The following is a 25,352-nucleotide window of genomic DNA, read 5'->3' on the forward strand; positions in this document are numbered from 1 at the left end:
TCTCCACTTAAGCTTGAATTTGAAAGAGATGTGACTTATTTAAGCCCCTAAAGTTTGGAGAAACTTTCATAGGAAGCCGGCCTGACCAGCTGGGCAAACTCATGCAGTGTGCTCTCATAGTGTGTATGGATTCTTAGGAGATGGAGAGGGCATATTGTGGGAAGAACATGAAGTTTTTGGAATAGAGCAAACTTGGATGAAAGGCCCAGCTCCTGTGTCCCAGGGGCACCCTTGGACAGAGACTGTGTGTTCAATTAAATCATAGTAGGGTGTGATTTGGAACTGCTGAATGATGAACAGAAGCTGGTTGTCTTCATAATTACTGTGAGAAAGGGTGGCACGAGTTGCATTTGAATCCTTGCTTGGGACCACTCCAGTATTCTTGGGCTTCCTCTACAGCTCAGCTGGTAAAGAATCTGCCTGAAATTCGGGAGACCTGGGTTCGATCCCTGGGTTGGGAAGGTCCCCTGGAGAAGGGAAAGGTTACCCACTCCAGTATTCTGGCTTGGAGAATTTCATGGAGAGTCCATGGAGTCACAAAGAGTCGGACATTACTGAGTGACTTTCACTTTCACACCAAGGGGATGACCTTGTTGGCAATGCAGATCACCCTGTCATAAGTCTTAGGTTCAAATTAAAGCTTGTCCCCATACTCCACCCTACCCTCAGCCTGGTCTCAACCTCCCTTTCCACTCCCAATGCTTGTGGGGGTCAAGCACCTACTGCTGCTCAGGCCTCCTGCAATGCTCATCCTTATCCTCACCTAGCCAGTTGTGGTCATCCAGATGGCACTCAAACATGGCCTGCTCAAAGCGATCTTTCCTGACCACCCAGGCTAACTCCTACGATCACTCTCTCATAACTCTGTTTTATAACACAGTCGGCATTTTAGCCCACTCTGAGCCCATCTTGCTTGTTTTCTTGTTCTCCCCACAAGAGAGCAAGAAGCTTGTCTGAATATTCACAGCTGTGTCCCCGTGTTCTAGAACAGGGCCCTATACACACAGTAGATGCTCTATTATCTCTTGAAGTGTAGAGTTACAAGCAAAGACTAGGGCAGTTCACAGTAGGGGCTGAGCTCAAAGGGTAGAAACTTTACCAGCAGGAGTCAGGAAGTGAGAGCCTTAACCAGTAGAGCATATGAAAAGCAGAGGGAGCAGCAGCCAGATGGGCCAGGAAAAGGAGGAGGTTTGGAGTCCTGAGAAGACCCACAGACTTCCATGGCTGGAGTTCCTGGAGTAGCCAACCCCAAACGACCAGAGACCTTGCCATCTCAGATCCCACTTCTTGTCTGCAAAAGTTGCTGTGGAGGCAACCTCAGGACAGAGTCCTCCCTCCACCTTTGTGTGTGTGTGTGTGTGTGTGTGTGTGTGTGTGTGTGTGTGTTAGTGGCTCAGTCATATCTGACTCTTTGCAACCCCATGAAGCCCACCAGGCTCCTCTGTCCATGGAATTCTCCAGGCAAGAATACTACAGTGGATAGCCATTCCCTTCTCCAGGGGATCTTCCTGACCCAGAGATGGAACCTGGATCTCCCACATTGCAGGCAGATTCTTTACCATCTGAGCCACCAGGGAAGACCCCACCTTTGTTTACCTGCCACTAAAACTACTGAAGTAAAGCAAACACATTCCAGGCAACACTCTCTGACCCTGCCCAACATCACCACCCTTCCCCAGGTGAGACTGGCGCTGTGTGTGCAGCTGCTTCCTTTGACCCCTCACTCAGCGTGCTGGGTCTAGATACTCAACTTGCCTTTTGGTTTCCCTGCTTTTTACAGCAGATTTCCTTATCTTTAATTTTGCTCTTAATCTCAGTGGACCCAGGTTTTAGCTTGGAGCCTGGGGGACATGACCTTTTGAACTGTGGTGTTGGAGAAGACTCTTGAGAGTCCCTTGGACCGCACGGAGAACAAACCAACCAATCCTAAAGGAAATCAGTCCTGAATGCTCATTGGAAGGACTGATGCTGAAGCTGAAGCTTCAATACTTTGGCTACCTGATGTGAAAAACTGACTCATTGGAAAAGACCTGATACTGGGAAAGATTGAAGGCAGGAGGAGAAGGGAATGACAGAATGAGATGGTTGGATGGCATCCCCAACTCAATGGACATGGGTTTGAGTAAGCGCCAGGTGTTGGTGATGGACAGGGAAGCCTGGCATGCTGCAGTCCATGCGTTTGCAAAGAGTCAGACACAACTGAGCCACTGAACTGAATGGGGGACTTGTTGATTTGGAGATTGATGTCTGGTCAGTGCCTCTGGAGATCTCACCGACTCTAACTGTCAATGGCTCCAAAGGCCTCCTGTTTTCCTATGTAAGTGCCAGAATTGCTGCCTAAGGGTCACAGTGGAAGGAGGGAGGCCCCAGGTTTGGCCTACACCCCCAGCATCCCTAGGGTGAAGTGGGCCGTTATATTGTTGTTTTAGTGTTCCCTATAGCCAGAGGTTGCAAACTGGTGATGGCCTGGAAGTCACATCTAGTTCACAGAAGTGCTTTGTGATGCCCCTGCAATGTTTTAAATCTATTTTTAATTAGCTGACAGCTTTCAAAATAATCAAGATATTTAATGCTAAAAAGTCTAAATTTCTTGCTCTTCTCAAAAAAACTGGAATCTCTGGCTACACTCAGCCTGCATTTCAACAGGACAATGTTTTCTTTATGCACAAAGTGGGATCTGCTATTCGTCACAGGCCCCACCCTTCCCCCCACCTTCAGCCTGCTTTGTTTTGTTACAAGCCTGGCTCCGGTGGTTATCTGAATTTGTGTCCTCGCTGCCTCCACCCAGGAATTGAATCCATGTCTCCCACATTGCAGGCGGATTCTTTACCAACTGAGCCACCAGGTAAGCCCAAGAATACTGGAGAGGGTAACCTATCCCTTCTCCAGGGGATCTTCCCGAACCAGGAATCAAACCAGGGTCTCCTGAATTGCAGACCTATTCTTTACCAGTTGAGCTACCCAGGAAACCCATCGTTTTCAGTTGTTTTGAGAATGAAATTAGCTCATTAACGTAAGAATGGCTAGTAGTGTTTGTGTCCTAAGCATTCAACAAATTGTATTTATTGTGATGGAAAAACAACAAAAGCCACAGTCCAGAGCTAGCCAAAGGTTTCATTTCTGGGGGAGTCATTGCTATTGTGCTTTCTACTATCTGAGGCTCAATTGAGCTAAAAGTGCACACTAAGTCATCAGAACACAAAGCTGTTCTGTTCAGTTGTGCCAAGAACTCACCTCCTGCACCACCCACCCCGACTGCCAAGCCAGCAGCCCCCGCGATTCAAACCCTCCTATGTAAGCTTCAAGCAAGTTGTTTTTAAAGCAGATTTCCATTAAAAGGGAAAGAAAGAAAAAAAGGCTTTGGATGATCAACACAAGACCAAAATCAAAAGAGAAACCACAATGTAGAATTTTTTAATTTTCTTTTTAAGAAGCAAAGTCTAGCAACTTTCAAGTTACAGACAAAATGATAAAAGTTGTTGACATTTTGAGACCAAAATAATACCTTACACGGTTGATTCTCTAGACCCAATCTCACTTCCTTGTACTGAGGACATGCTAGTGGAGAAAGGAGAGTAAGCATGAGATGGGTTCCTAGGAAGCTCTGCCTCTTGATTTGGTTTTGGCACTGAGCCCGACACTGCCTTGCACGAAGTATCCTCAAGCACTTGTTGCGACAGACCGCCCTGCATGGCACAGCCTGCCTGCCAGGCCTCTTGGAGCCCAGCCATGCTGGCCGGCACTTGGTCAGTTTCAGGCAGGGTAAAGGCAGTGATGTCTATTCCTCTAATGAGCTCTTGAAAATAGCGCCTGATGGAAATAGTGTCCTTGGTGGGGACTGGGGGGGACACGGTGCCCTCCAAGAGTCTCTCCATCTCCCCCTTGAGACTTTTATACTCACGGAGAAATTGCACTGCGTTAGCATGATGCTGCAGGAGCATCTTCATCTGCTGGTAAAGCTTTAGGGGGGCTTCAAGTTCCCGGGCAACCAGCTGTAACTTCTCCAGCTTGGAGCACTGCTCACTCTCCAGTTGCTTTTTCAAGGTGGCAATCCGACGTTTGATGCGACTGAGCAGGCTGTCTCCAATGGCGTCGATCATGGCCAGCGTGTCAGCGGCGCTGGTAGAGAGGTCTCTGATGAGCTTCTTCACGTCCTGTAGAGGCAGCATGAACATTTCTTAGGTAAGACCTTTAGCATTCAGGCCTGGGCACCTGGTTGATGGCATTGCCTCTTCTCCTCCACTGAACCAAGAACTCCTTAGGGGTGGTGCCCACTGCTAGCTGCTAGCCTACTACCCTTTTTTCAACTCTTTCCTACCAAAGAACCCTGATTCTTCCAGCCAGTGATGTGTGGGCAGCTAAAAATACTTACATTCATTTCCTGCTTTCCTTGTAGTTCGGGGTGACCAGGCATGCAACAGAAGCAGAAGTCTGAGTTATTGGGTGCGGCTTCTGGGAAAGCTGCCTAAAAGTAGACAGATGCTTCTGGGACAAGTCTTGATCCTTCCCCTTTCTCCTGCCAGGACCTGGGGTCAATGCCCCATGGAGTGGGCTCCTGGTAACCTCGTGCTGACAGGAGCACACACGGCAAAGCTGAGAGAAGAGGGCGGAGCATCATGGGGCCACTAAGTTGGCATTCTTGACTTCCTACCTATGGGCATTTCATTAAATTTAAAAAAAAAATAGTATCTCTAATTTTTTTAAAAAGCTACAGCTTGTGAATTTCTATTACAATCAAATGTACACCCTTACTAAAAGAATACCCAAATGGAAGGAGTTACCTGAATATTTGGAAGGGAATGAAATCACAAACCATCCATTGTGATTTTGCTAGAAAAAGTCAAGGTCTCTTACTCTGGACTCTCCATGACCTACAGGGCCCTTTCCCTGTCTGGTTGCCCTGTCCTGCAGCTCATCCTGTCAACCTCAGCTCTGCATCACCTCTGCGATCAGGTCTTCCCTCAGGGGAGAAAGCGTGTAGGGGAAACACTGTAGAGGCGCTCGGATGGTGAGGTCAGGCAGACCCTAGGTGTACCTGTAGCTCTTACATCTGAATAGTCCTGCATCTTGGATTCCTGCCTTGAGAAAAGGAGATCATGGGTGCTGAAGAGAACTAAATGAGATGATGGATATATAGTGCCTAACACCAGACCAGCATATAGTAAGCACTTAACCAATTCATCTTCCATAGGATGAAGAGATTCTTCCATTCTATTGATATATGCTTCTATAGGTCTCATATATGTCACCGTGGCTCACAATAGTACAATATAAAACAATGTGCTAACATTACACACAAGGTTTGAAATAATGTGACTCTCCACCAGCTGAAGATTCATCAAGAATCACCATTTCCAAAATCATATTTTTAAATTACCAATTTAGCTGGTAAATCCCATGGACAGAGGAGCCTGGCAGGCTACAGGCCATGGGGTCACAAAGACTTGGACACAACTGAGCAACTTCACTTAGCTCACTTAGTTTAGGTTAGCTTAGCTTAGCTTAATTTAACTGGTAAGTCAATTTGCCTGCAATCCTTTTTCATCATGAATTGCTTGCCTAGTGTGTGTTTAGATGTGTTGTTTGGCCCATTAGACTAGTCTTGAGGGCAGCAAAAACAGGCATAATAACTATACAATATAATCTCATGGTACTGGCAAGTGCTCTGAGGAAAGAAGGCAAGGAAGATAGGGCAGGAGCCGGGGCAATGACAGAGGGTTGAGGGAGAAGGTGGCTCTCGATTCGGGATGGTTTGCAAATACATCTTGGAGAAACTGACTTCTGAGGAGAGGACTGAATGATGGTCAAGCAATGGGCACTTCCGAGGGAAAGATTTTCCAGGCAGAAAGGCTGGAGATGGCACCACGGATATGTGAGGAGCAGCTGGGAGACTAGCTAGACTGAGAAATGGAGCCCTACTCTGAGTGGAGGGTGGAGAGGCAAGTGGGGGCAGGCAATGGATTTATTCGTAGTTTGATCGACCCATCGCTAGTTGGGGATTTTGAACAAAAGAATGGCATAATCTAAAACACTGAAGGATCCTTTTAGCTACTAGTGGAAACAGAGTGAACATGAGGAGACCATATGGGAACCACTGGAGTGTCCAGACCAGTAGTGATGAGAGAGGGCATGAGAGATGGGAGAGGTAGGCGATTTGGGGAAGTGGCATGGATTGTGGGTATGGGAGTAGACCTTGGGACAGATATCTGGGTTGGAGATAAAGCTGTGTGGTCATCAGCAATAAGGATTTTGAAAGCTGAGTGACTAGTGATGGGGAGAGATTATTTACAGAGGGCCAAGCTAAGCTGTAGGGCACCCCCGGATTTCTAGATCTGACAGAGTGGAGGAACATTGAGCAAGAGTGGCTGGATTAGTGTCACAAATTGGGGAAACCAGGAAAGGCTGGGGTCCCAGAGGTCAATTTACTCCAACCCAAAAAGTGTTACTGGCCTTGGGAATGAGTGCTTTCTGAGATGATGACTCAGACAAGAAAGGAAGAAGTGAATAAAGAGCAGGTCAGTGATTTCATTTGTATCCTTCACCCACTTGGGTCTTTTAAAATTTTAAATATTTCTTTGTATTTTCTTTGAGTTTTTTTTATTAATTTGGTTGTTCTTTAGCTCCCAAAAAATCTTATAGTTCTGTAACATACAGGGAATATTAAAATGCTACAAATTGTGGATTGATTTACTCCTGTCAAAAGATCTATTTTCTGATAGATAAATGTAAAATGATGTGCTTCCTGATGACTATTTTACCCTTTCTTTAGAGAACAGAGTCACAAATACCAAATAAATAAATAACAGATTTCTATACCTTATTCATTAGCTTGAGTGAATCATTTGAATTTGTCTTTATAAAAAGGAAAAGGTGATGAGTAAAAAAAATTTTTTTAGTATTTATTTGTTTATTTGGCTGCTCTGTGTTTTAGTTGCTGCGTGCAGTATTTTCAGTTGTAGCATGCAGGATCTAGTTCCTTGACCAAGTATAAAACCCTGGGCCACCTGCATTGGGAGTTTGGAGTCTTCCACTGGACCATCAGAGAAGTTCTGAGTAAAATTATTTTTTAAAGGGACAGCAAGTCCCAGAAAGTTCACAAAAAGAACAAGCTTGCTTCTTTCTCCCAACCCTGAATCTCATTTAAAATACACTTAGCTTCTCCAATCCGTGGAGAGGTGGTTTTCTCAAGTGAGCACAGAAATGAGATCAGGAAGGTAGCAGAGCCTTCCCACTCAGCTTCTATGATGGGGTCATCTCTCAAAACTATTTGAGTTCATTCTTCACCATTGAACTTCAGCAAAACATGATCCTATTCCTTTAACAGAACCTGGATACTAGTGACTAAGGTATCTGTTAGTCAAACCAAAGCATTTGTGAGCAACAGGAGCATAAATTCATTTTGAAGAGCCTTTGACCTGTTCACCATTGGACACCTGGTGTCTAGCACCCAAATGGCACCCAAGAGATATGAAGCCACAATGAATGAATGAGAATACTGTATACTTTCTCTACCAATAATGTTATATGCTTACTAGCATCCAATAAACCCAAATTTTCAAAATATCCTTTAAGTTCTTAAAACAGCTTTATTGGGTATAATTGACATGGCAAAATTATACAGTTCGATAACTTTTGAAACGTATTTAATGTTTTGAAGTCATCACTACAATCAAGATAGTGAATTTGTCCATCACCCCCAAAAGCTTCCTTGTGTCCCTTTATAATTTTCTCTTTCCCACCCCTCCTCAACCTCCCCTACTCAAACAATTATTGATTTTTTTTCTGTAAATGTATGTTAGTTTGCATTTTCTAGAATTTTATATAAATGGAATCATACCTTTTTGGGTCTGGTTTCTTTCAGACGTGAATTTTCAGATTCATTCATGGGTTATTGTAAGTATCAATTTTTCATCTTTTCACCTGTTTGGATCCTTTTCAGTTTTTGTCTATTATAACTATAGGTGCTGTGAACACTTGAGTACAAGTCTTTGTATGCATATATTAGGTTGATGAAAAACTAATTACAGTTTCATGTGAAATGCTGGGCTGGATGAAGCACAAGCTGGAATCAAGATTGTTGGGAGAAATATCAATAACCTCAGATATGCAGATGACACCACCCTAATGGCAGAAAGAGAAGAGGAATTAAAGAGCCTCTGGATGAAGGCTCTTTAAGGCTAATAAAATTAAGTAATGTCATTAGCAAAAAAACATAAACTGAGAGATCTGCATTCAGTTCAGTTCATTTCAGTTGCTCAGTTGTGTCTGACTCTTTGCAACCCCATGGACTGCAGCATGCCAAGCTTCCCTGTCCATCACCAACACCCGGCGCTTACTCAAACTCATGTCCATTGAGTTGGGGATGCCATCCAACCATCTCATCCTCTGTCATCCCCTTCTCCTCCTGCCTTCAATCTTTCCCAGTATCAGGTCTTTTCCAATGAGTTGGCTCTTCACATCAGGTGGCCAAAGTATTGGAGTTTCAGCTTCAGCATCAGTCCTTCCAATGAGCATTCAGGACTGATTTCCTTCAGGACTGGTTGGTTTGATCTCCTTGCGGTCCAGGGGACTCTCAAGAGTCTTCTCCAGCACCACAGTTCAAAAGCATCAATTCTTCAGCGCTCAGCTTTCTTTATACTCCAATTCTCACATCCATACATGACCACTGGAAAAACTATAGCTTTGACAAGATGGACCTTTGTTGGCAAAGTAATGTCTCTGCTTTTTAATATGCTATCTAGCATTGGTCATAGCTTTTCTTCCAAGGAACAAGTGTCTTTTAATTTCATGGCTACAGTCACCGTCTGCAGTGATTTTGGAGCCCCCAAAAATAAAGTCAGTCACTGTTCCCATTGTTTCCCCATCTATTTGCCACTAACTGATGAGACCAGATGCCATGATCTTAGTTTTCTGAATGTTGAGCTTTAAGCCAACTTTTTCACTCTCCTCTTTCACTTTCATCAAGAGGCTCTTTAGTTCTTCTTCACTTTCTGCCATAAGGGTGGTGTCATCTGCGTATCTGAGGTTATTGATATTTCTCCCAGCAATCTTGATTGCAGCTAGTGCTTCATTCACCCCAGCGTTTCTCATGATGTGCTCTGCATATAAGTTAAATAAGCAGGGTGACAATATACAGCCTTGATGTACTCTTTTCCTGATTTGGAACCAGTCTGTTGGTCCATGTCCAGTTCTAACTGTTGCTTTTTGACCTGCATACAGATTTCTCAGGAGGCAGGTCAGGTGGTCGTCTGGTATTCCCATTGCTTTAAGACTTTTCCAGTTTGTTGTGATCCACACAGTCAAAGGCTTTGACATAGTCAATAAAGCAGAAATAGATGTTTTTCTGGTATTCTCTTGCTTTTTCCGTGATCCAGTGGATGTTGGCAATTTGATCTCTGGTTCCTCTGCCTTTTCTAAATCCAGCTTAAACATCTGGAAGTTCACAGTTCACGTACTGTTGAAACCTGCCTTGGAGAATTTTGAGCATTACTTTGCTAGCGTGTGAGATGAGTGCAATTGTGCAGTAGTTTGAGCATTCTTTGGCATTGCCTTTCTTTGGGATTGGAATGAAAACTGACCTTTTCTAGTTCTGTGGCCACTGCTGAGTTTTTCAAATGTGCTGGCATATTGAGTGCAGCACTTTCACAGCATCATCTTTCAGGATTTGAAATAGCTCAACTCGAATTCCATCACCTCCACTAGCTTTGTGTGTAGTGATGCTTCCTAAAGCCCACTTGACTTCACACTCCAAGGTGTCTGGCTCTAGGTGGGTGATCACACCACTGTGGTTATCTGGGTCACGAAGGTCTTTTTTGTATAGTTCTTCTGTGTATTCTTGTCACCTCTTCTTAATATCTTCTGCTTCGTTAGGTCCATACCATTTCTGTGCTTTATTGTGCCCATATTTGCATGAAATGTTCCCTTGATATCTCTAATTTTCTTGAAGAGACCCTAGTCTTTCCCATTCTATTGTTTTCTTCTATTTCTTTCCATTGATTACTGAAGAATCAAATGGGTATATTTTTCATTTTCTCCTTTGCCTTTACCTTCTCTTGTCTTCTCAGCTATTTGTAAGGCCTCCTCAAACAACTATTTTGCCTTTTTGCATTTCTTTTTCTTGGGGATGGTCTTGATCACTGTATAATAGTAAGGGATTTTATTTAGGTCTGCATTAAAATGATGTATAAAATAACCACATTTATTTAAGAATGTATTCCAATATCAAATAGCAAATTTCAACAATGCAAAACTGAAATTACTTTAATGTATTTTCTTTTCTCTTGGGTTTTGGAACCTAGAAGTGGAAGAGCTGAACCAGTTATTTAACTTTTTAAAAAATTACCGAATTGATTTCCAAAATGTTTGTACTATTTTGCATTCCCAGCAGCAGTGTATAAGAGTTCCTTACCAAGAGTTCCCCTATATCCACACAAACACTTGGTTTGGTCTATCATTTCTCATAGGTGTGTAGCTGTATCTCATTGTGGTTTTCATTTGCATTTCCCTAATAACTGAGAATATTTTCATATACTGTTTGCCATCTGCATAGGTCATTTGGTGAAAAGTTTATGCAAATATTTTGCCTATTTTAATTGATTTGTTTGTTTTCTTATCTTTTCTTTTTTTGGCCACACTCTGAGGCATGCAGATCTTAATTCCCTGACCAGGGATCGAACATGTGCTCCCTGTATTGGGAACGTGGAGTCTTAACCCCTGGACTGCCAGGGAAGTCTCCAAGCTGTTTGTTTTCTTATTGTTGAGTTTTGAGAGCTCTTTATATATTCTTTATCTTTTATCAGATATATTTTTACAAAGACATTTTTCTCCTATGTTTTCTTCTACACATTGTGTGGTTGTAGTTGTTATATATAGGTCTACTGTCTATGTAGGATTAATTTTTGCATATAGTGTGAAGGATGGATGAAGTTTTGTTTTTCTTTTCCTTCCTTTTCTTTCTTTCTTTGTTGCTATTGCTGTATACAAATTTTCAATTGTTCCAGTACCATTTGTTGAAGAGGCTAGTCTTTCTCCACTGCATTGCTTTTGCAACTTTGTCAAAACTCAGATTCTATATATGTACAGATTTGTTTCTGGATACTTTATTTTGTTCCATTGTTTTATTTGTTTGTCTTTATGCCAATACCATGCTCTTTTGATTACCAGAGTTTTAGATTAATTGTTGAATTCAGGTAGAGTTAACCTTGCAACTTTATTTCAAATTGCTTTGGTTACTCTATAACCTTTGCTTTTCCACATGAACTTTAGAATCACCCAGTCATTAAAAAAAAAAAAAGTATGCTGGGATGTTAATTGTGATTGCATGAAATCTGGTGAAGTATTTGGGTAGAACTGACATCTCAATAACATTGAGTTTTGCTATGCATGAAGAGTATATATTCCTCCATTTGTTTACTAATAGATCCTCTTAATTTCTCTCAGCAATAGTTACATCATTTTGCTTCTTCCTTTCCTATCTGAATGCTTTTATTTTTCTTGTCTAGTTGTATTGGTTAGAACTCCAGTAGAATGTTAAATTGCAGTGATGAGAATAACATCATTGTCTTATTTCTGATCTTGTTGGGGGTGAATATTCAGTGTTTCAAGATTAAGCATGATGTTAGTTGCAGGTTTTTACAGATGCCTTTTATTATTTTCTATGTTGTGGTGTGATGGGAAATATGTGGCCTTTGTCCCTGGTTCCTGATACAGAGCTCCTAAAATTCTTGGAATTTCCTGAGTGATAGGTATAGATTTTGTTATTCATAATAAGCACTTTTCAGAAATATATGAGATTACTAATCAGGGGACTCTTGGTGGGTCCCTAGATAGCTTCAGGATGGATCCTGGTGGCCAGAAAGACCAACCATGACTAGAGAGTTGGAACTTTCAGCCCTACCCTCAGTCTCTGGGTTTTAGTCCTACCCTCAAACTCTGGGTTTCAGCCCTGCTCTCGACTCGGGGTATAAAACTCTGAGGAGAGTAGAGGAATTAGAGATTGAGTTCAATCACCAGTGGCCAATGATTTGATCAGTCATGCCCTACATAATTGGGGAAGGAAATGGCAACCCACTCCAGTATCCTTGCCTGGAGAACTCCATGGACAGAGGAGCCTGGTGGGCTGCTGTCCATGGGGTCGCACAGAGTCAGACACAACTGAAGCGACTTAGCATGCAATGCATGCATTGGAGAAGGAAATGGCAACCCACTCCAGTATTCTTGCCTGGAGAATTCCGTGGACAGAGGAGCCTGGTGGGCTGCCGTCTATGGGGTCGCACAGAGTCAGACACGACTGAAGCGACTTAGCAGCAGCAGCAGCCCTCCATAATGGAGTCTCCACAAAAACCCCTTTAGAAGGGGTTCAGGGAGCTTCCAGTGAACACACTGATATGCTGGGAGGACAGGACACACGAAGTCATGCAAGCTACCCCACAGCTCTTACCTTGCCCTGTGTGTCTTTTCTGTTTAGCTGTTGCTGAGTTATATCCCTGTAATAAAGAGGTAGAAGCAGTAAAGTGCTTTCCTGAGGTCTGTGAATCATTCTAATGAATCATCAACCTCAAGAAGGTGTTGTAGGAAACCCAAGTTTATAGCCAGTTAGTCAGAAGTACAGGTGGCAACTTCAGACTTGTGACTGGAGTCTGAAGTGAGGGCAGTCTTATAGAATAGCCCTTAACTTGTGAGGTCTGTATTAACTACAGATGGTTAGTGTCAGAACTAAATTAAGTTTTTGGACAATCAGTTTGGCCTCTGAGAACCAGAGAATCTGAGATATTACTAGATTGCTTAGTTTTATCAAATTAATATTGAATTCTTTCAAAGAAGTTTTCTGTCTACTGAAATCATATGATTTTTCTTTTGTTATTATAGTGAATTATATATTATGTTTTGAATGTTAGTAGTGTATTCTGGAGATAAAGCCCCTTTTGCTTGTAATGTGTTAGACCTCTCATATATTTTTGGATATGATCTACAAAATTTTTAAATGAATTATTACATCAGTGTTCATAAAAGATATTGGTTGTAATTTTCTTTGCCTGGTTCTGACTTCAGGATAACCCTGGTCCTATAGAAAAAGTTGGGACAAATTCCCATTTCTTTAATTTTCTGGAAATTTGTGTATATTTGTTATTGCTTCTTCCTTAAATGTTTGGTTGGAATCATCAGCAAACCTATATGGGCTTGGAGTTTTTACTGCAAGAAAGTTTTTAACTACAAATTTAACTTCTTATAGACAAATGGCTATTCTTATAACATTTCTTCTGGGAGAATTCTGATCATTTGTGTCTTTCACGGAATTTAATCTAAATTGTCAAATTTATTGCCATAAAATTGTTTGCAGTTGTCCCTTATTATCTGTTGGAGCCACTCCTCAGAAACGTGAAGAGTGATGATGTCACCACACAAAGAAAGATGTGATGAAAAGGGCTATTACATAATGAAGCTTTCTAGAGGAGAGCAGGGCAGCTTCCAACCAGGTCTGAAAATAGCCTTAGAGAGCAGAGAAAGCAGATTGGTTTGGAATTTTTATGGTGGTTATGAGCTGTGGAAGGTTCCCACAGCTAAGCTGGGCTTATGTGGTTTGAAATCCTCCAGGTGCCAAAGAAGGAAGCTCTTAGGTTTGCTTATCAGCTTTTCCAGATGTCAATCAGAAGGGGAAGAGGGAAAAGGAAGGCTTTAAAAGCTGTGGGCAGTTTAACATTAAACACAGAGTTTGACTATTGTTATTTTAAATACCTATAGAATTTGTAGTGAAGTTACCTCTCTCATTCCTGGTTTTGGCATAGAGTGTTCTCTCTCCTCTCGCCATCTCTATTTCCTTGAGTAGTCTGGCTAGAAGTCTAATTCTGTTGATCTTCTTGAAGAACTAGTTTTTGGTTTTATTTATTTTCTCATTGTTTTTGGCTTTCTAGCTCATTTTTTTCTGCTCTGTATTATTTCTTTTATGCTGTTTACTTGGATTACTCCACTCTTTCTTTTTGCACTTTCCTAAGGTGGGAGCTGAGATCAGTAATACCAGGTCTTATTATTTTCTAATTTAAACTTCCCACTAAGTGCTGCTTTAGTGGCACCCCATAATACTGATATGTTTTGCTTTCATTATTATCCAGTGCAAAATAACCTTAGTCTCCATTTTGGTTTTTCTTTAACCTATGAGTTAATCCATACATGTTCTTTAATTTCCAAATAATAGATTTTCCAAAAATCTTTATGTTATTTCTTTCTAATTTAATTCTGTTGTGGTCAGAGAAACTCAACATTTGAAAAGCTAAGATCATGGCATCCAATCCCATCATTTCACAGCAAATAGAAGGGGGGAAAGTGGAAACAGTAACAGATTTTATTTTCTTGGGCTCCAAAATCACTGCAGATGGTGACTGCAGTCATGAAATTAAGACACTTGCTTCTTGGAAGGAGAGCTATGACAAACCTTGACAGCGTATTAAAAAGCAGAGACAACTTTGCCAATGAAGGTCCATGTAGTCAAAGCTATGGTTTTTCCAGTAGTCATGTACAGATGTGAGAATTGAACCATAAAAAAGGCTAAATGCCAAAGAACTTGTACTTTTGAATTCTTCAGTGGTGCTGGAGAAGACTCTTGAGAGTCCCTTTGATAGCAAGGAGATCAAACCAATCAATCCTAAAGGAAATCCACTCTGAATATTCATTGGAAGGACTAATGCTGAAGCTGAAGCTCCAGTGCTTTAGCCACCTGATGAGGAGAGCCGATTCATTAGAAAAGACCCTGATTCTGGTAAAGATAGAAGGCAGAAGGAGAAGAGGGTTACAGAGGATGAGATGGTTGGATAGCATCACTGACTCAAAAGACATGAATTTGATCAGACTCTAGGAGATGGTGAAGAACTGGGAAGTCTGGTGCACTGCAGTTCGTGAGGTCTCAAAGAGTTGGGCATGACTTAGCAACTGAACAGAGAACGTACTTTATATAATTTGAATTTTTAAAAACATTTAAAAAATAATTTAATGTTTTTATTTATTGGCTGTGCAGACTTTTCTCTAGTTGCAGTGAGTGGTGGCTACTATTGATTGCAGTGCCCGGGTTTCTTATTGCAGTGGCTTCTCTTGTTGCAGAGCACAGGCTCTAGGGCATGCGGGCTTCAGTAGTTTCAGCTTGAGGGCTCAGGGGTTGTGGTTTCGAGTCTCTAGAATACAGGTTCAATAGCTGTGGCACACGGGCATAGTTGCTCCATGGCATGTGGGATCCTCCTGGACCAGAGATTGAACCCATGTCTCCTGTATTGGCAGGAGGATCCTTTATCATTGAGCTAACAGGAAAGCCCTAAATCCTTTTAAATTTGTTGATACTTGTTTTATGGTCTATCTTGGCGAGCTGTGTGAACTTGAGAATGTGTTCTGCTGTTGTTGGGGGGAATGTTCCATAAATGTTTGTCAGGCCTGATTAACAATGTTATTCAAGCTATATATTTGCAGAATTCCTGCATACCTGTTCTATCAGTTATCAAGAAAATGATATTGAAAATCATGGATTTGTCTATTTCTCCTGGTAGTTTTACTGGTTTTTGCTTTATATATTTTGAAGATTCCTTATTAGATGCATAAACATTTCAGACTGTTTTTATTCTCTTGATTAATTGATCCATTTACCAAAATGAAATTACCTTCTTTCTCCTTGGTATTAATAATATTATTTGGCCTGGAATCTTCTTTGCCCGATGTTAATAGAGCCACTCTGGCTTCTTTTGACTCATGTTAGCATGACATGTCTCTTTCCACTCTTTCACTTTGAATCTATTTGTGTCTTCATATAAAGCACATTTATCCGAGTTGGGTCTTGATTTTTTTTTCACTCTGATGAAAGCCTTTTTATTTGGAGTGTTTAGACCATTTTCAGTTGATGTGATTATTGATATGGCTAGATTTGAGTTTTATCATCTTGCTATTTGCTTCTATTTGCCCAATCTGGTTTTTGTTCCCTTCCTCCTCTCTACCTTCTTTAGGATTAATTGTGTATCTTTTATAATCCTATTTTATCTCCATTGCTGGCTTATTAGCAATAGCCCTATTATTTTAGTGGTTGCTTGAGGGCTTATGGACTTCCCTGGTGGCTCAAATGGTAAAGAATCTGCCTGCAATGCAGGAGACCTAGGTTTGACTCCTGGGTCGGAAAGATCCCCTGGAGAAGGGAATGGCTATCCACTCCAGTCTTCTTGCCTGGGAAATCCCATAGAGGAGCCTGGCACACTTAGTCCATGGGGTTGCAAAGAATCAAACACAACTGAGGGACTTTCACTTTCTTGAGGGCTTATAGCACACATCTTTAACTTATCACAGTCTACCTTCACCTCACTTCACATATAGTATAAAACCCTTATCCTACTGTACTTCCATGATGTCTCTCCTAGGTCCATGCTATTATTGTCATGTACTTTCCTTTTACATGTAATGAATGTCACATTACATTGTTATTTTAAAAACAGTGAGGTATGTTTTGAAAGACTTAAATAATATGAAAACAGTCTTACATAGTTACGGTTTTCGTTGCCATTTCTGGTGTTCTTTATTCCTTTTAGATTCAGATTTTCCTTCTGCCTGAAGGATTTTCTATAACATTTCTTATAGTGTGAATCTGCTGGTTATGAATTCTTTCAGCTTTTGCATGTCAGAAAGTGTTTTTATTTTGTCTTCATATTTGAAAGATATTTTAGCTAGATATAGAATTCTAGGTTGACATTTTAAAACTCATATTTTAAAGATTTTTCTCCACTTTCTTCATACTTGGATTGTTTCCAACAAGAAAGCAGATGTCATCCTTATTTTTATTCTTCTGTGTGAAATGTGTGTGTGTGTTTTTTCCTTTGGCTGTTAATATTTTCTCTTTATCACTGGCTTCAGCAGTTTGACTATGATGTACTTTGGTATAGTTTTAGCCATATTTATTTTTCTAGGTGTTTGTCAAATTTCTTGGATGTGGGTTGTTTTTTTTTTTTTTAATAGTTTTCATCAAGTTTGGTAAATATTTGACCATTATTTTTTAAAATATTTTTCCTGTCCTTCCCCAACCCTGTCATTTCCTTCAGAGACTTCAATTACTCAAATATTGGGACACAAAGCTGTTCCCCCTCTAAGTAATTCTGTTTTTAAAAAAATTCTCACCCCTCTCTGGGTTTCATTTTGAGTAATTTCTATTGCTATGTCTTCAATTTCACAAGGCTTTTCTTCTCAGTGACTAACCTGCTATTAATCCCACTTAGTGTATTTTTCATGACATTGTGGTTCTCATCTCCAGAAATTTGATTTGAATCTTTTCTATATCTTCTTTGTCTTTTAACTTTTTGAAATATGGACTACAATTACAATAATTATAAGTATAATTTAGCAACTGAAAAAAGCCAGCAAATTATTATTTTCATTATGGGTCATATTTTCCTGCTTCTTTGCTTGCCTGGTAATCTTTGAAGTCATACATTGTGATTTTTTTACCTTGTTTGACATTGTATATTTTTACATTCCTATGAATCTTAATATTTTGAGAGGATACAGTTAAGTTACTAGGAAAAAAAATGATCTTTTAGTGCTTGCTTCCCTGGTGGCTCAGATGGTAAAGAATCTGCCTGCCAGTGCAGGAGACCCGGGTTTGATCCCTGGGTTGGGGAGATCACCTGGAGAAGGGAGTAACTACCCACTCCAGTGGTCTTGCCTGGATAATCCCATGGACAGAGGAGCCTACAGTCCCCAGGGTGGTGAAGAATCAGACACGACTGAGTGACTAACACTTTCACTTTCACTTCATTAATTGTTAGGTGAGTCTGGAGCCATGCTCATTCTGGGACTAAGATTTCCTGAGGACTCACTTCAGTGTCTCATGATTTACAAGTTTTTCCAGTCTTGTTAGTGGGAGCAGGCTTTGTTCTGATTCTATTTGAGCTCCAACACTGCCCTCAATCTTTTCCTGTGGAGCCTTCCACGGCACGAGGGAATTTCCTCACAGACAAGAGCTGAGCTCTGTTGAACACTCCCGGGAGACTCTCCGCAGATCTCTGGTTTGTCTCTCTGTGCTGCGCTCTCTTCTCTGGACTCTGTCCTATGCACTTGAAATGTCTTGACCCCCCCAGAGGCTCAGTTCCATTTCCTAAACTCAAAGAATCTGCCAGGCTTTGCTTGGGTTCCCTCTTTCTGCCCTTTCAAGCTCTCTCAAGGCGGTAAATTGTGGCAACCGTAGAGCTAATCTTGTGTATATCCTGTCTCTCAGAGATTAGTATCTTTTATTGCCTGAGGTCCAGTGTCTTGAAAACTGTTGTTCCATATATTTTTGTTTATTTTGTTTTATTTTTCCAGAAGGGAGAATAAATTCAGACTTTGTTACTCTATGTGGGTCAGATGAGGAAATAATAAAATCCAATTTTAACCAATATTTGGTATTTAGAAGAAGATCTATAAAAGTCAGCCATGATAGACAGAGATATTCTGGCCCAATCCCCCTTTCCAGAGAGGACTTGCTGCCTGTCGAGGTATGACCAGCCTTCAGGTGTCAGATCCTTTGGCATTGCTGTGCCCTTCCCACATCAGCCTACATTTGGAGGCTGAGCAAAAGGACCTACAGTCGCCTGCCCATTGCAGCTCAACATAGGGTACTCTGATGGGCAGAGCTGGATCAGGCATTGCTTGTCAGGCCTGGGGTGTAGTTTGCCTTCTCCTATGTTTCATCTACCTCCTCCTACTCTTACAGATGGCAGTCTTGGATATCTCGTACCCCAAACTGTGTCTTAGCTTCTGCTTCCAGAGACGCAACCTGTGATACCAAATGTTAGGTGGCTAGTGTGGCCCAGTCCCCAGCAGCCTCTGCCTTGGCCACTCTGCAGATATCCCTTCTCTACAAAAGCCAAAATTTAGAACTTGTTTCTCAAAGACTATCTAGTCTTCAGTCTGTGTGTGTGTGTGTGTGTGACTTAGAAAAGTTTGTTCTCTTGACAAATGTATCCAGAGATTAATTCCTAATATCTAAGTTTCGGCAGGGCCGGGGGGGGGCGGGGGGGAGTCATAAAATAAGGAAAATAAACCATAGAAGCTAGGATGCATCTTACTTAGTCATCTTAAAAGAGTAAAGTGAAGTGGAAAGTCACTCAGTCATGTCTGACTCTTTGCGACCCCATGGACTATACTGTTCATGGACTTCTCCAGGCTCAAATATTAGTATGGGTAGCCATTCCCTTCTCCAGGGGATCTTCACAACCCAGAGATGGAACCCAGGTCTCTCACACTGTAGGCGGATTCTTTACCAGCTGAGCCACCAGGGAAACCCAAAAGAGTAAAATGGCCATTAAATGATCATTTTGGAATCCCTTTAAGCAAATAGAATTCAACCATTTCTCAACATGCACATTTCAAAACTTGACATATTTCAGAACACACTTAAGGAGACTCACTCTCTAGAGAATTTCTCCCTCTTAATTAAATACTGCTTTTGTTAATGTAGTGTCCTCAAGAGAACAGCAAATCATTTGAATGGAAGCCAAACATTGCCCTGCTGTTGGAGAAAAGACATGAGCCATATGAGGCATACCTGCACTGCCTGTGCTGTGCTCTCAGATTTCTTCAGCACCAACTGAATATCCATAGCAAAGTTCACTTTCCTCTCTGCATAGGCATCAGAAATCTTGGCTACTGGGTGAGACTTGTGGTCCCCAAAGAGCTTGCATATTCCACATATTGGTTCTTCATCACTTAGGCACATCTGATTGACAAAAGAAAAGTCAATGACACTTATTTCCCTTCTTGTTCCAGTCCTACACACTCAGAACCTTTTGTAACCTCAGGCTACTGACATTCTGAATGTGTTCTTAAGCAGATATCAAAAATCAATTGCACAGGAGGCTTGATGTATGGAAGGCAGAGGTGGTGGTGGTGCTAGGATGCTTGAATGGTAATTTAGTCAGCACATACCACACTTGGTATTTCTTGGACTCCTCATAATGACCCTTTGATTTGGATAGTATTGTGTCCATTTTACAGGCGAGAAAGCTGGTAAGTCTCCAAGTTGCTAAATGATTTGCCCAAGGACACACTGCCATGAAGGGATAGAACTGGGCTTAGAAGCAAAGTCCTTTCCACTTGCCCAAGCCAAGGGCTGTTATAAAGATTAAATATGATGCATGGAACATGCTTGGTATGCAATCTGGCACTCAGCAGACATTATACACATGGTAGCTACTGATAATATCATAAGGACCTCAATAAAGTTGACCCTGCTACAGGCTCAAGATAAACTGGCCTATTTTAGATGAAATGGATTGAGTAGGACCCTCACTGTCCTGCTGGCCCCTTCACTTGGCTAATGGGAGCCTTGGAATGAAACCTTACGAATGAAATGAAAACTTACTAGTGAAAACTTGGAATCTCAGAAAGGGAGGTTACTGCTGAGGGTGAGACAGAACCACTGAGAATTTGTGATGAATGAGACAGATTTTTAAAGGCAGAATTCAACAAGAACACCAAATCACATTGTATTCTCTTGAGTCCTCTTAGTGGCCTGAGCTAGCCTGTCCCAAACATGTCGTTTATGTCCTTGCATGAGGAGGGGTGGCTGGAAGAAGCAGAGCAGAAGCTGGTGGAGCTCAGAACAGCCCAGGAAACTGGCTGAGGGTGGCAACTCCCAAAGAAACCCTGCCCTCTGAGGACAGACCCTTGATATTCTGCCCTAAAGTTCTGGGGGCCCTGGAGCTATGAAGCCTTCTCTCAGAGCTACATCTATGCTTTAGGAGTTGTCTGCAGAGCTTCAAGCTAGAGCCAATTTATAAAGACTCAGGAAAACTTTTGACGTTCTCCAAGGAAATCACTTAGTTCATCCCTGACCATTATCAAAGCAACCTAAACCTGGTGGTTGGTGCTGCATAGTCTGTGAAACATGGAAACGGCCTCACTCTGTCCCTCCAGGGTTGGTGGGGAAATCAAACAGGCTCAAGGTTGTGTATGGGCTTTGTCAACTGTGAAGAATGAAAGCTAAAGTGGTGTTATGTCTGATTCATATCGGAGTTATATCTGACATGGAGATCATCCTAAAGTTATTACCAAAGGGGTAGATTACATGTGTCAAATTACCTGTGAAGATCTCTTAGCTGGGGAACATGGAATTAGAGTGGGGTACACATGGTTTTATTTAAATCACACTGTAGACATGTGTATATAAACATATAACATGTACAGCATCATAGAGAGTACAGTGAAGAGTTCATATGGCATTTTGTATCAAAAATTCATGCTTAAGATCAAACATCAGAGTCACACACAGCTCTCCAAATGGCATGTGGCCAAAAGGAGGAATGGCAGATTCCTGGTCCCATCTTACCCTACCTTCTATCTCTGCATGATCATGGGTAGCTAAATTCTTATAGATCTGACTGTCATGTAACTTCTTTGTAACTAAGTGAGCCTGTCTATCTGTGGTCCCTTAAAACTTGCTGCAGTTTACCTGACTGAATACCACACACACACACCAAACCCTGGGCTCCATCACTAAGAATGAAGGTAGCCTTGGTATGTGCATTTGCCTGGAAAGTAATCCTCTACTACACTCCTGAGCAAATATCTGATTTCAACAATAGGTTGCTGAGTAATTTGACAGATTGGGTAGCTAAGCAAGAATAAGATAAAATTAAAAGTGTGATTGAATACCAGATTCACAGTTTCTCCATGCTTTTCACATGTCTGAGCAAGTTGATTTTGCTCCTTGGTGCGAAGCGTCTCAAGTTCTTCCTTAAACTTCTCCAGTATGTTTTCAGCCAGGATGTTCCTCTGCAATCTGTCTGTTCCCCTTCCCCTCAAATAAATGACCTAAAACACAGAGCCGGCATGAGCTTGTGGCAAATTCCCATCATCAACTGTGACATCGTCATGGGGAAGGATGAGACACCGCCCTTCCTGCACATAAACATCAGTGAGCGGGAAGTCAGCCCAGGCCACCCCTTCAGGCTTTCAAAAGGAAATGACTGTGAAGACTCCTCATCCCTGTAGAATATCTCCTCCTGCTCCAAAGCACTCTCACTGGAGCAAGTATGTGCACTGTCTACAGAGACAATCATCACAGACTCCATCAGATGAAGCAGGAACCTGCTTTCTTTGACCCTGTGAGTCTTGGTTAGCACCTGCTCTGTCTCCTGGGAATGCTCAGGCCAGTGGGAAGACAGACCTTCATGAAGGACTGTGTGGTTGGATGTATAGGGGAGCAGAGAGAAGGAAGGATCTCCTTGGGGTGACAGAGGAGAGCGTGACTGGGGTCTTAAGAAGATGCCTAAATTAAGCATTGAAGACCAAAGCAGATTAGCCATATCTTGTATTTACTGTGTCCTGATGTTCTAGTATCTGGAACTTGGGATGACCTTTCCCATTGGCTAGCCAGTTCCTAGAGACAGTAAAGGATTCACTTGGGGGCATGCATTTTACATGTAAACTGACAAATCTGGGGTCCACACCCCAACCACCTCCTTTATATTTGCTGTTCCCCTACCCGCTCCCCTAGCCATCCGGGGCCAGATATACTAGACATCTAGAGGCAACCCTGTGTCCCAGAGGCCGCTGAAATTGTTCAAGCTGGCCAATCCTAAGCCTTCTCACCATACCTTACCTGTTTTCTTCCTGCAGAAACCCAAACAAAGGGCTTTCTTGTCCACATTTCCCCCACCCCCCTGTTTCCTGACTCACTCTGATTTCCACATGTGGCCCACTGTCTTGTGGTATGGCCCCTCCTCTTGGGGTCTATGAGTTACAAGCTATTTTTCAATGGCAGTCATCTCCTGATCTGTTCGTCTTGTCATACCCAAATAAGAGCAAGGGAAAAAAAGCCAAGGCTACATGCCACCCTGAGGTACCATCACAGTCCACTCATCTGTCAGTATCCTTAAATTCCACTGTTTAATAAACTTTCATTAAGCACCTACCATGCTGGGAATGTGATAGGAAACAGGACAATGCACCTGGCCCTACCCTCAGGGGTTTATATACTAGAGAGGGGGATAAATGCCAAACAACCAATGTGCTAGTTATATCCACTGATTTCCAACCAGACAATCTAAACCCTTCTTGGACCCAGTTGTCTCTTCCGCAAAACTAACCCATGGTAAAAGAAGTCTTAAAGTTTCTTGTGCATGTGTGTGTGTGGGAAGCACATGGGGTGAAGAAAATGTTCTAGATGTTGGTCCAGGTGGGGCTTATGTGGAAATATACATATGTGCTTTATTGGGATAAAGTGTACCTCAGATGTCCTCAATTTAGCAACTAAACAGTAACAACAAATACCTCAGATGTGAGCATCACACACTTTACTGTGTGTATTTTATACCTCGAGGGAAAAAAGAAGTGGGTGAACTTAAACACCATGACTTGAATTTTCAGCCTCAGTTTCATCATCTGCAAACAGAAATCCCAGCCCATTCTCTTTATACATGCTTAGATTCCTATTTGAGAATATGCGTTAAAGGAATTACTATCATTATTATTACAGTGAATTTTCAGTTACTTCTTTGAAAAAAAAAGTGCCTACTTAAGCTTGGGGAGGGAGTTCCATAAAGTGGGCAGTCTTAAATTTAGAGATTATCTTGCCCGTAATCCTGATATGGTAAATGTTAACATATTTTTTTTTCCAGATAGTCCCTCTCTCTCGACCGAGGAGCTGGGCTGCTCAGCCCTCCTCAGCCAGCATACCATTTCCAAAGGGATTACACCCTGCTCAGAATTTCCCTGGTCCCTCTGGGAAGAGAAAAAAAATTAATCTTTAAAGGAGCCAGTCCTGGGTTTAAACCCCAGGCTAGCCATCGCTGCAAAACGAAAAGCATAAGTAAATCTAAGCATCTGGTGTTCTTGAACTGCTGCCCCCACAGCTGTATACACACGCTCTCTCACACACAGCCTCCTCACTGGCACCCTAGCCCCCACATTCAGTTGATTATCAATGGAGAGCCAGCACCCATCTCTCCAGTCGGCCCGCCCTCTGTTCCTACTGACGTAGAACCCTACATGACTTCCCTCTTCCTGCAATCCATTCATTTTATATTTCCTTACTTCCTTCCACGCATACCCAAGGGACCTGCAGAAACACCAATCACAGTACTTACATGCCACCTGGGGAGAGAAACACCATACAAGTCACTGTCCAATAAGTTTCCATGAGAATACATACTGCAGGTAACAGTACAGTTTCAACACCAGTGCTATATGACCTTTTCCAGGTGAAACATTTCTCCTGGCCCCACTGCTTAGGGGACAGCATATAAAGAAAGCCTTTTGCATGACATGTAAGACCTCCTTCAACATGCCCTGACCTGCCCTCCTAATGGATGCCCTAAGTGCCCTGGCAGCTCCCACAACCCCACACCGAAGCCTTCTTATTTACTAACCAACTCTAAGCAACCTGGCTGCAGGCCCCCCTTCGGGCCCTTGGTATCTGCCATCCTCTCTTCATCTGCCCTGTAGTCTCTCCCCAGCTGTCAGCTCCTCTGCGATCTTCTGTGTCTCCACTGCAGGACCTCTCACTGTACAGAGAGCCACTGGCTCCTACAAGGACATGTCTTGTCATCTCTGTATCCCTGGGATCCTGGCACAGTGACAAGGCCCCTGGCAGGTGCTTGAAAATGTCCCCCTACCCCAACATATACTGAATAAGTGAAAGTTGGTGTATTGGATCTCTTGGTGGTTCTGTTAGAACCTTCTAACATTAAACCACAGTGCATATCTTCCTGTAGCTCCTATCCTGGGTTCCACCATGTCTTCTAAGCCTGCTCCCCCCAGAATCCACTGATATGCTTAGTCACTCAGTCATGTCCAACTCTTTGTGACCCCATGAACTGTAGCCCACCAGGCTTCTCTGTCCATGGGATTCTCCAGGCAAGAATACTGGAGTGGATTGCCATTTCCTTCTCCAGAAATCTGCTGATAACCCTTCACAGATGTGAGTTCTGGCCAGACAGTCTTCATTTTGCAGGCCAAATAACCTTAGCTCTTTTATCGCATAGATTCAAAGCTGTGTCGACCAGAAAGAAGTCTGCTATGTCAGCAGCAGAAGGGCCCCAAGCCTCTCTTACTTTCCTGCACACTGGGCAGCAGAACTGTCCGTTGACGTGGGTGCAGTTCTGGTTCACCAGGACCAGCTCCAGGCATTGTTTGCAGAAGTTGTGGGAGCAGGAGAGGAGCAGAACCGGGGGCGTAAACAGCTCCATGCACACGGGGCAGGACAGGACCGCACTCAGGGCCTCCATGGCGTCCACAGCTGTCTGCCTCTCCCCAGCGGCCAGCCCCTGCCAGGCTTCTAGAACAGGCGTGGAATGTGGTCACAATAGACACAGCCAGGCTTTCCTCAGCGGATGGAAGGAACAAGGGAAGCTCCT

The 25,352-nt window shown here is 42.4% G+C and overlaps 1 protein-coding gene and 1 long non-coding RNA gene across 2 annotated transcripts; one reads left to right on the forward strand and one right to left on the reverse strand.

Annotated features, from left to right (window-relative positions):
* Positions 1-2,745: 2,745 nt before the first annotated feature.
* Positions 2,746-4,767, forward strand: LOC139032426 (uncharacterized). The gene is made up of 3 exons (XR_011484968.1): positions 2,746-2,845; positions 4,045-4,182; positions 4,524-4,767. It is a non-coding gene; the product is annotated as an uncharacterized lncRNA (long non-coding RNA).
* Positions 3,399-25,271, reverse strand: LOC110142670 (tripartite motif-containing protein 54). The gene is made up of 4 exons (XM_020901983.2): positions 25,050-25,271; positions 21,649-21,807; positions 19,541-19,711; positions 3,399-4,154 (listed from the first exon to the last, which is right to left on the reverse strand). Exons 1-4 carry the CDS (start codon positions 25,221-25,223, stop codon positions 3,507-3,509), a joined length of 1,152 nt encoding a protein of 383 aa, XP_020757642.2. The 5' UTR covers positions 25,224-25,271; the 3' UTR covers positions 3,399-3,506.
* Positions 25,272-25,352: the final 81 nt, after the last annotated feature.

The sequence above is a fragment of the Odocoileus virginianus genome, chromosome 31 (genome assembly GCF_023699985.2).
Source record: "Odocoileus virginianus isolate 20LAN1187 ecotype Illinois chromosome 31, Ovbor_1.2, whole genome shotgun sequence".
NCBI classification, from domain to species: Eukaryota; Metazoa; Chordata; class Mammalia; order Artiodactyla; family Cervidae; genus Odocoileus; species Odocoileus virginianus.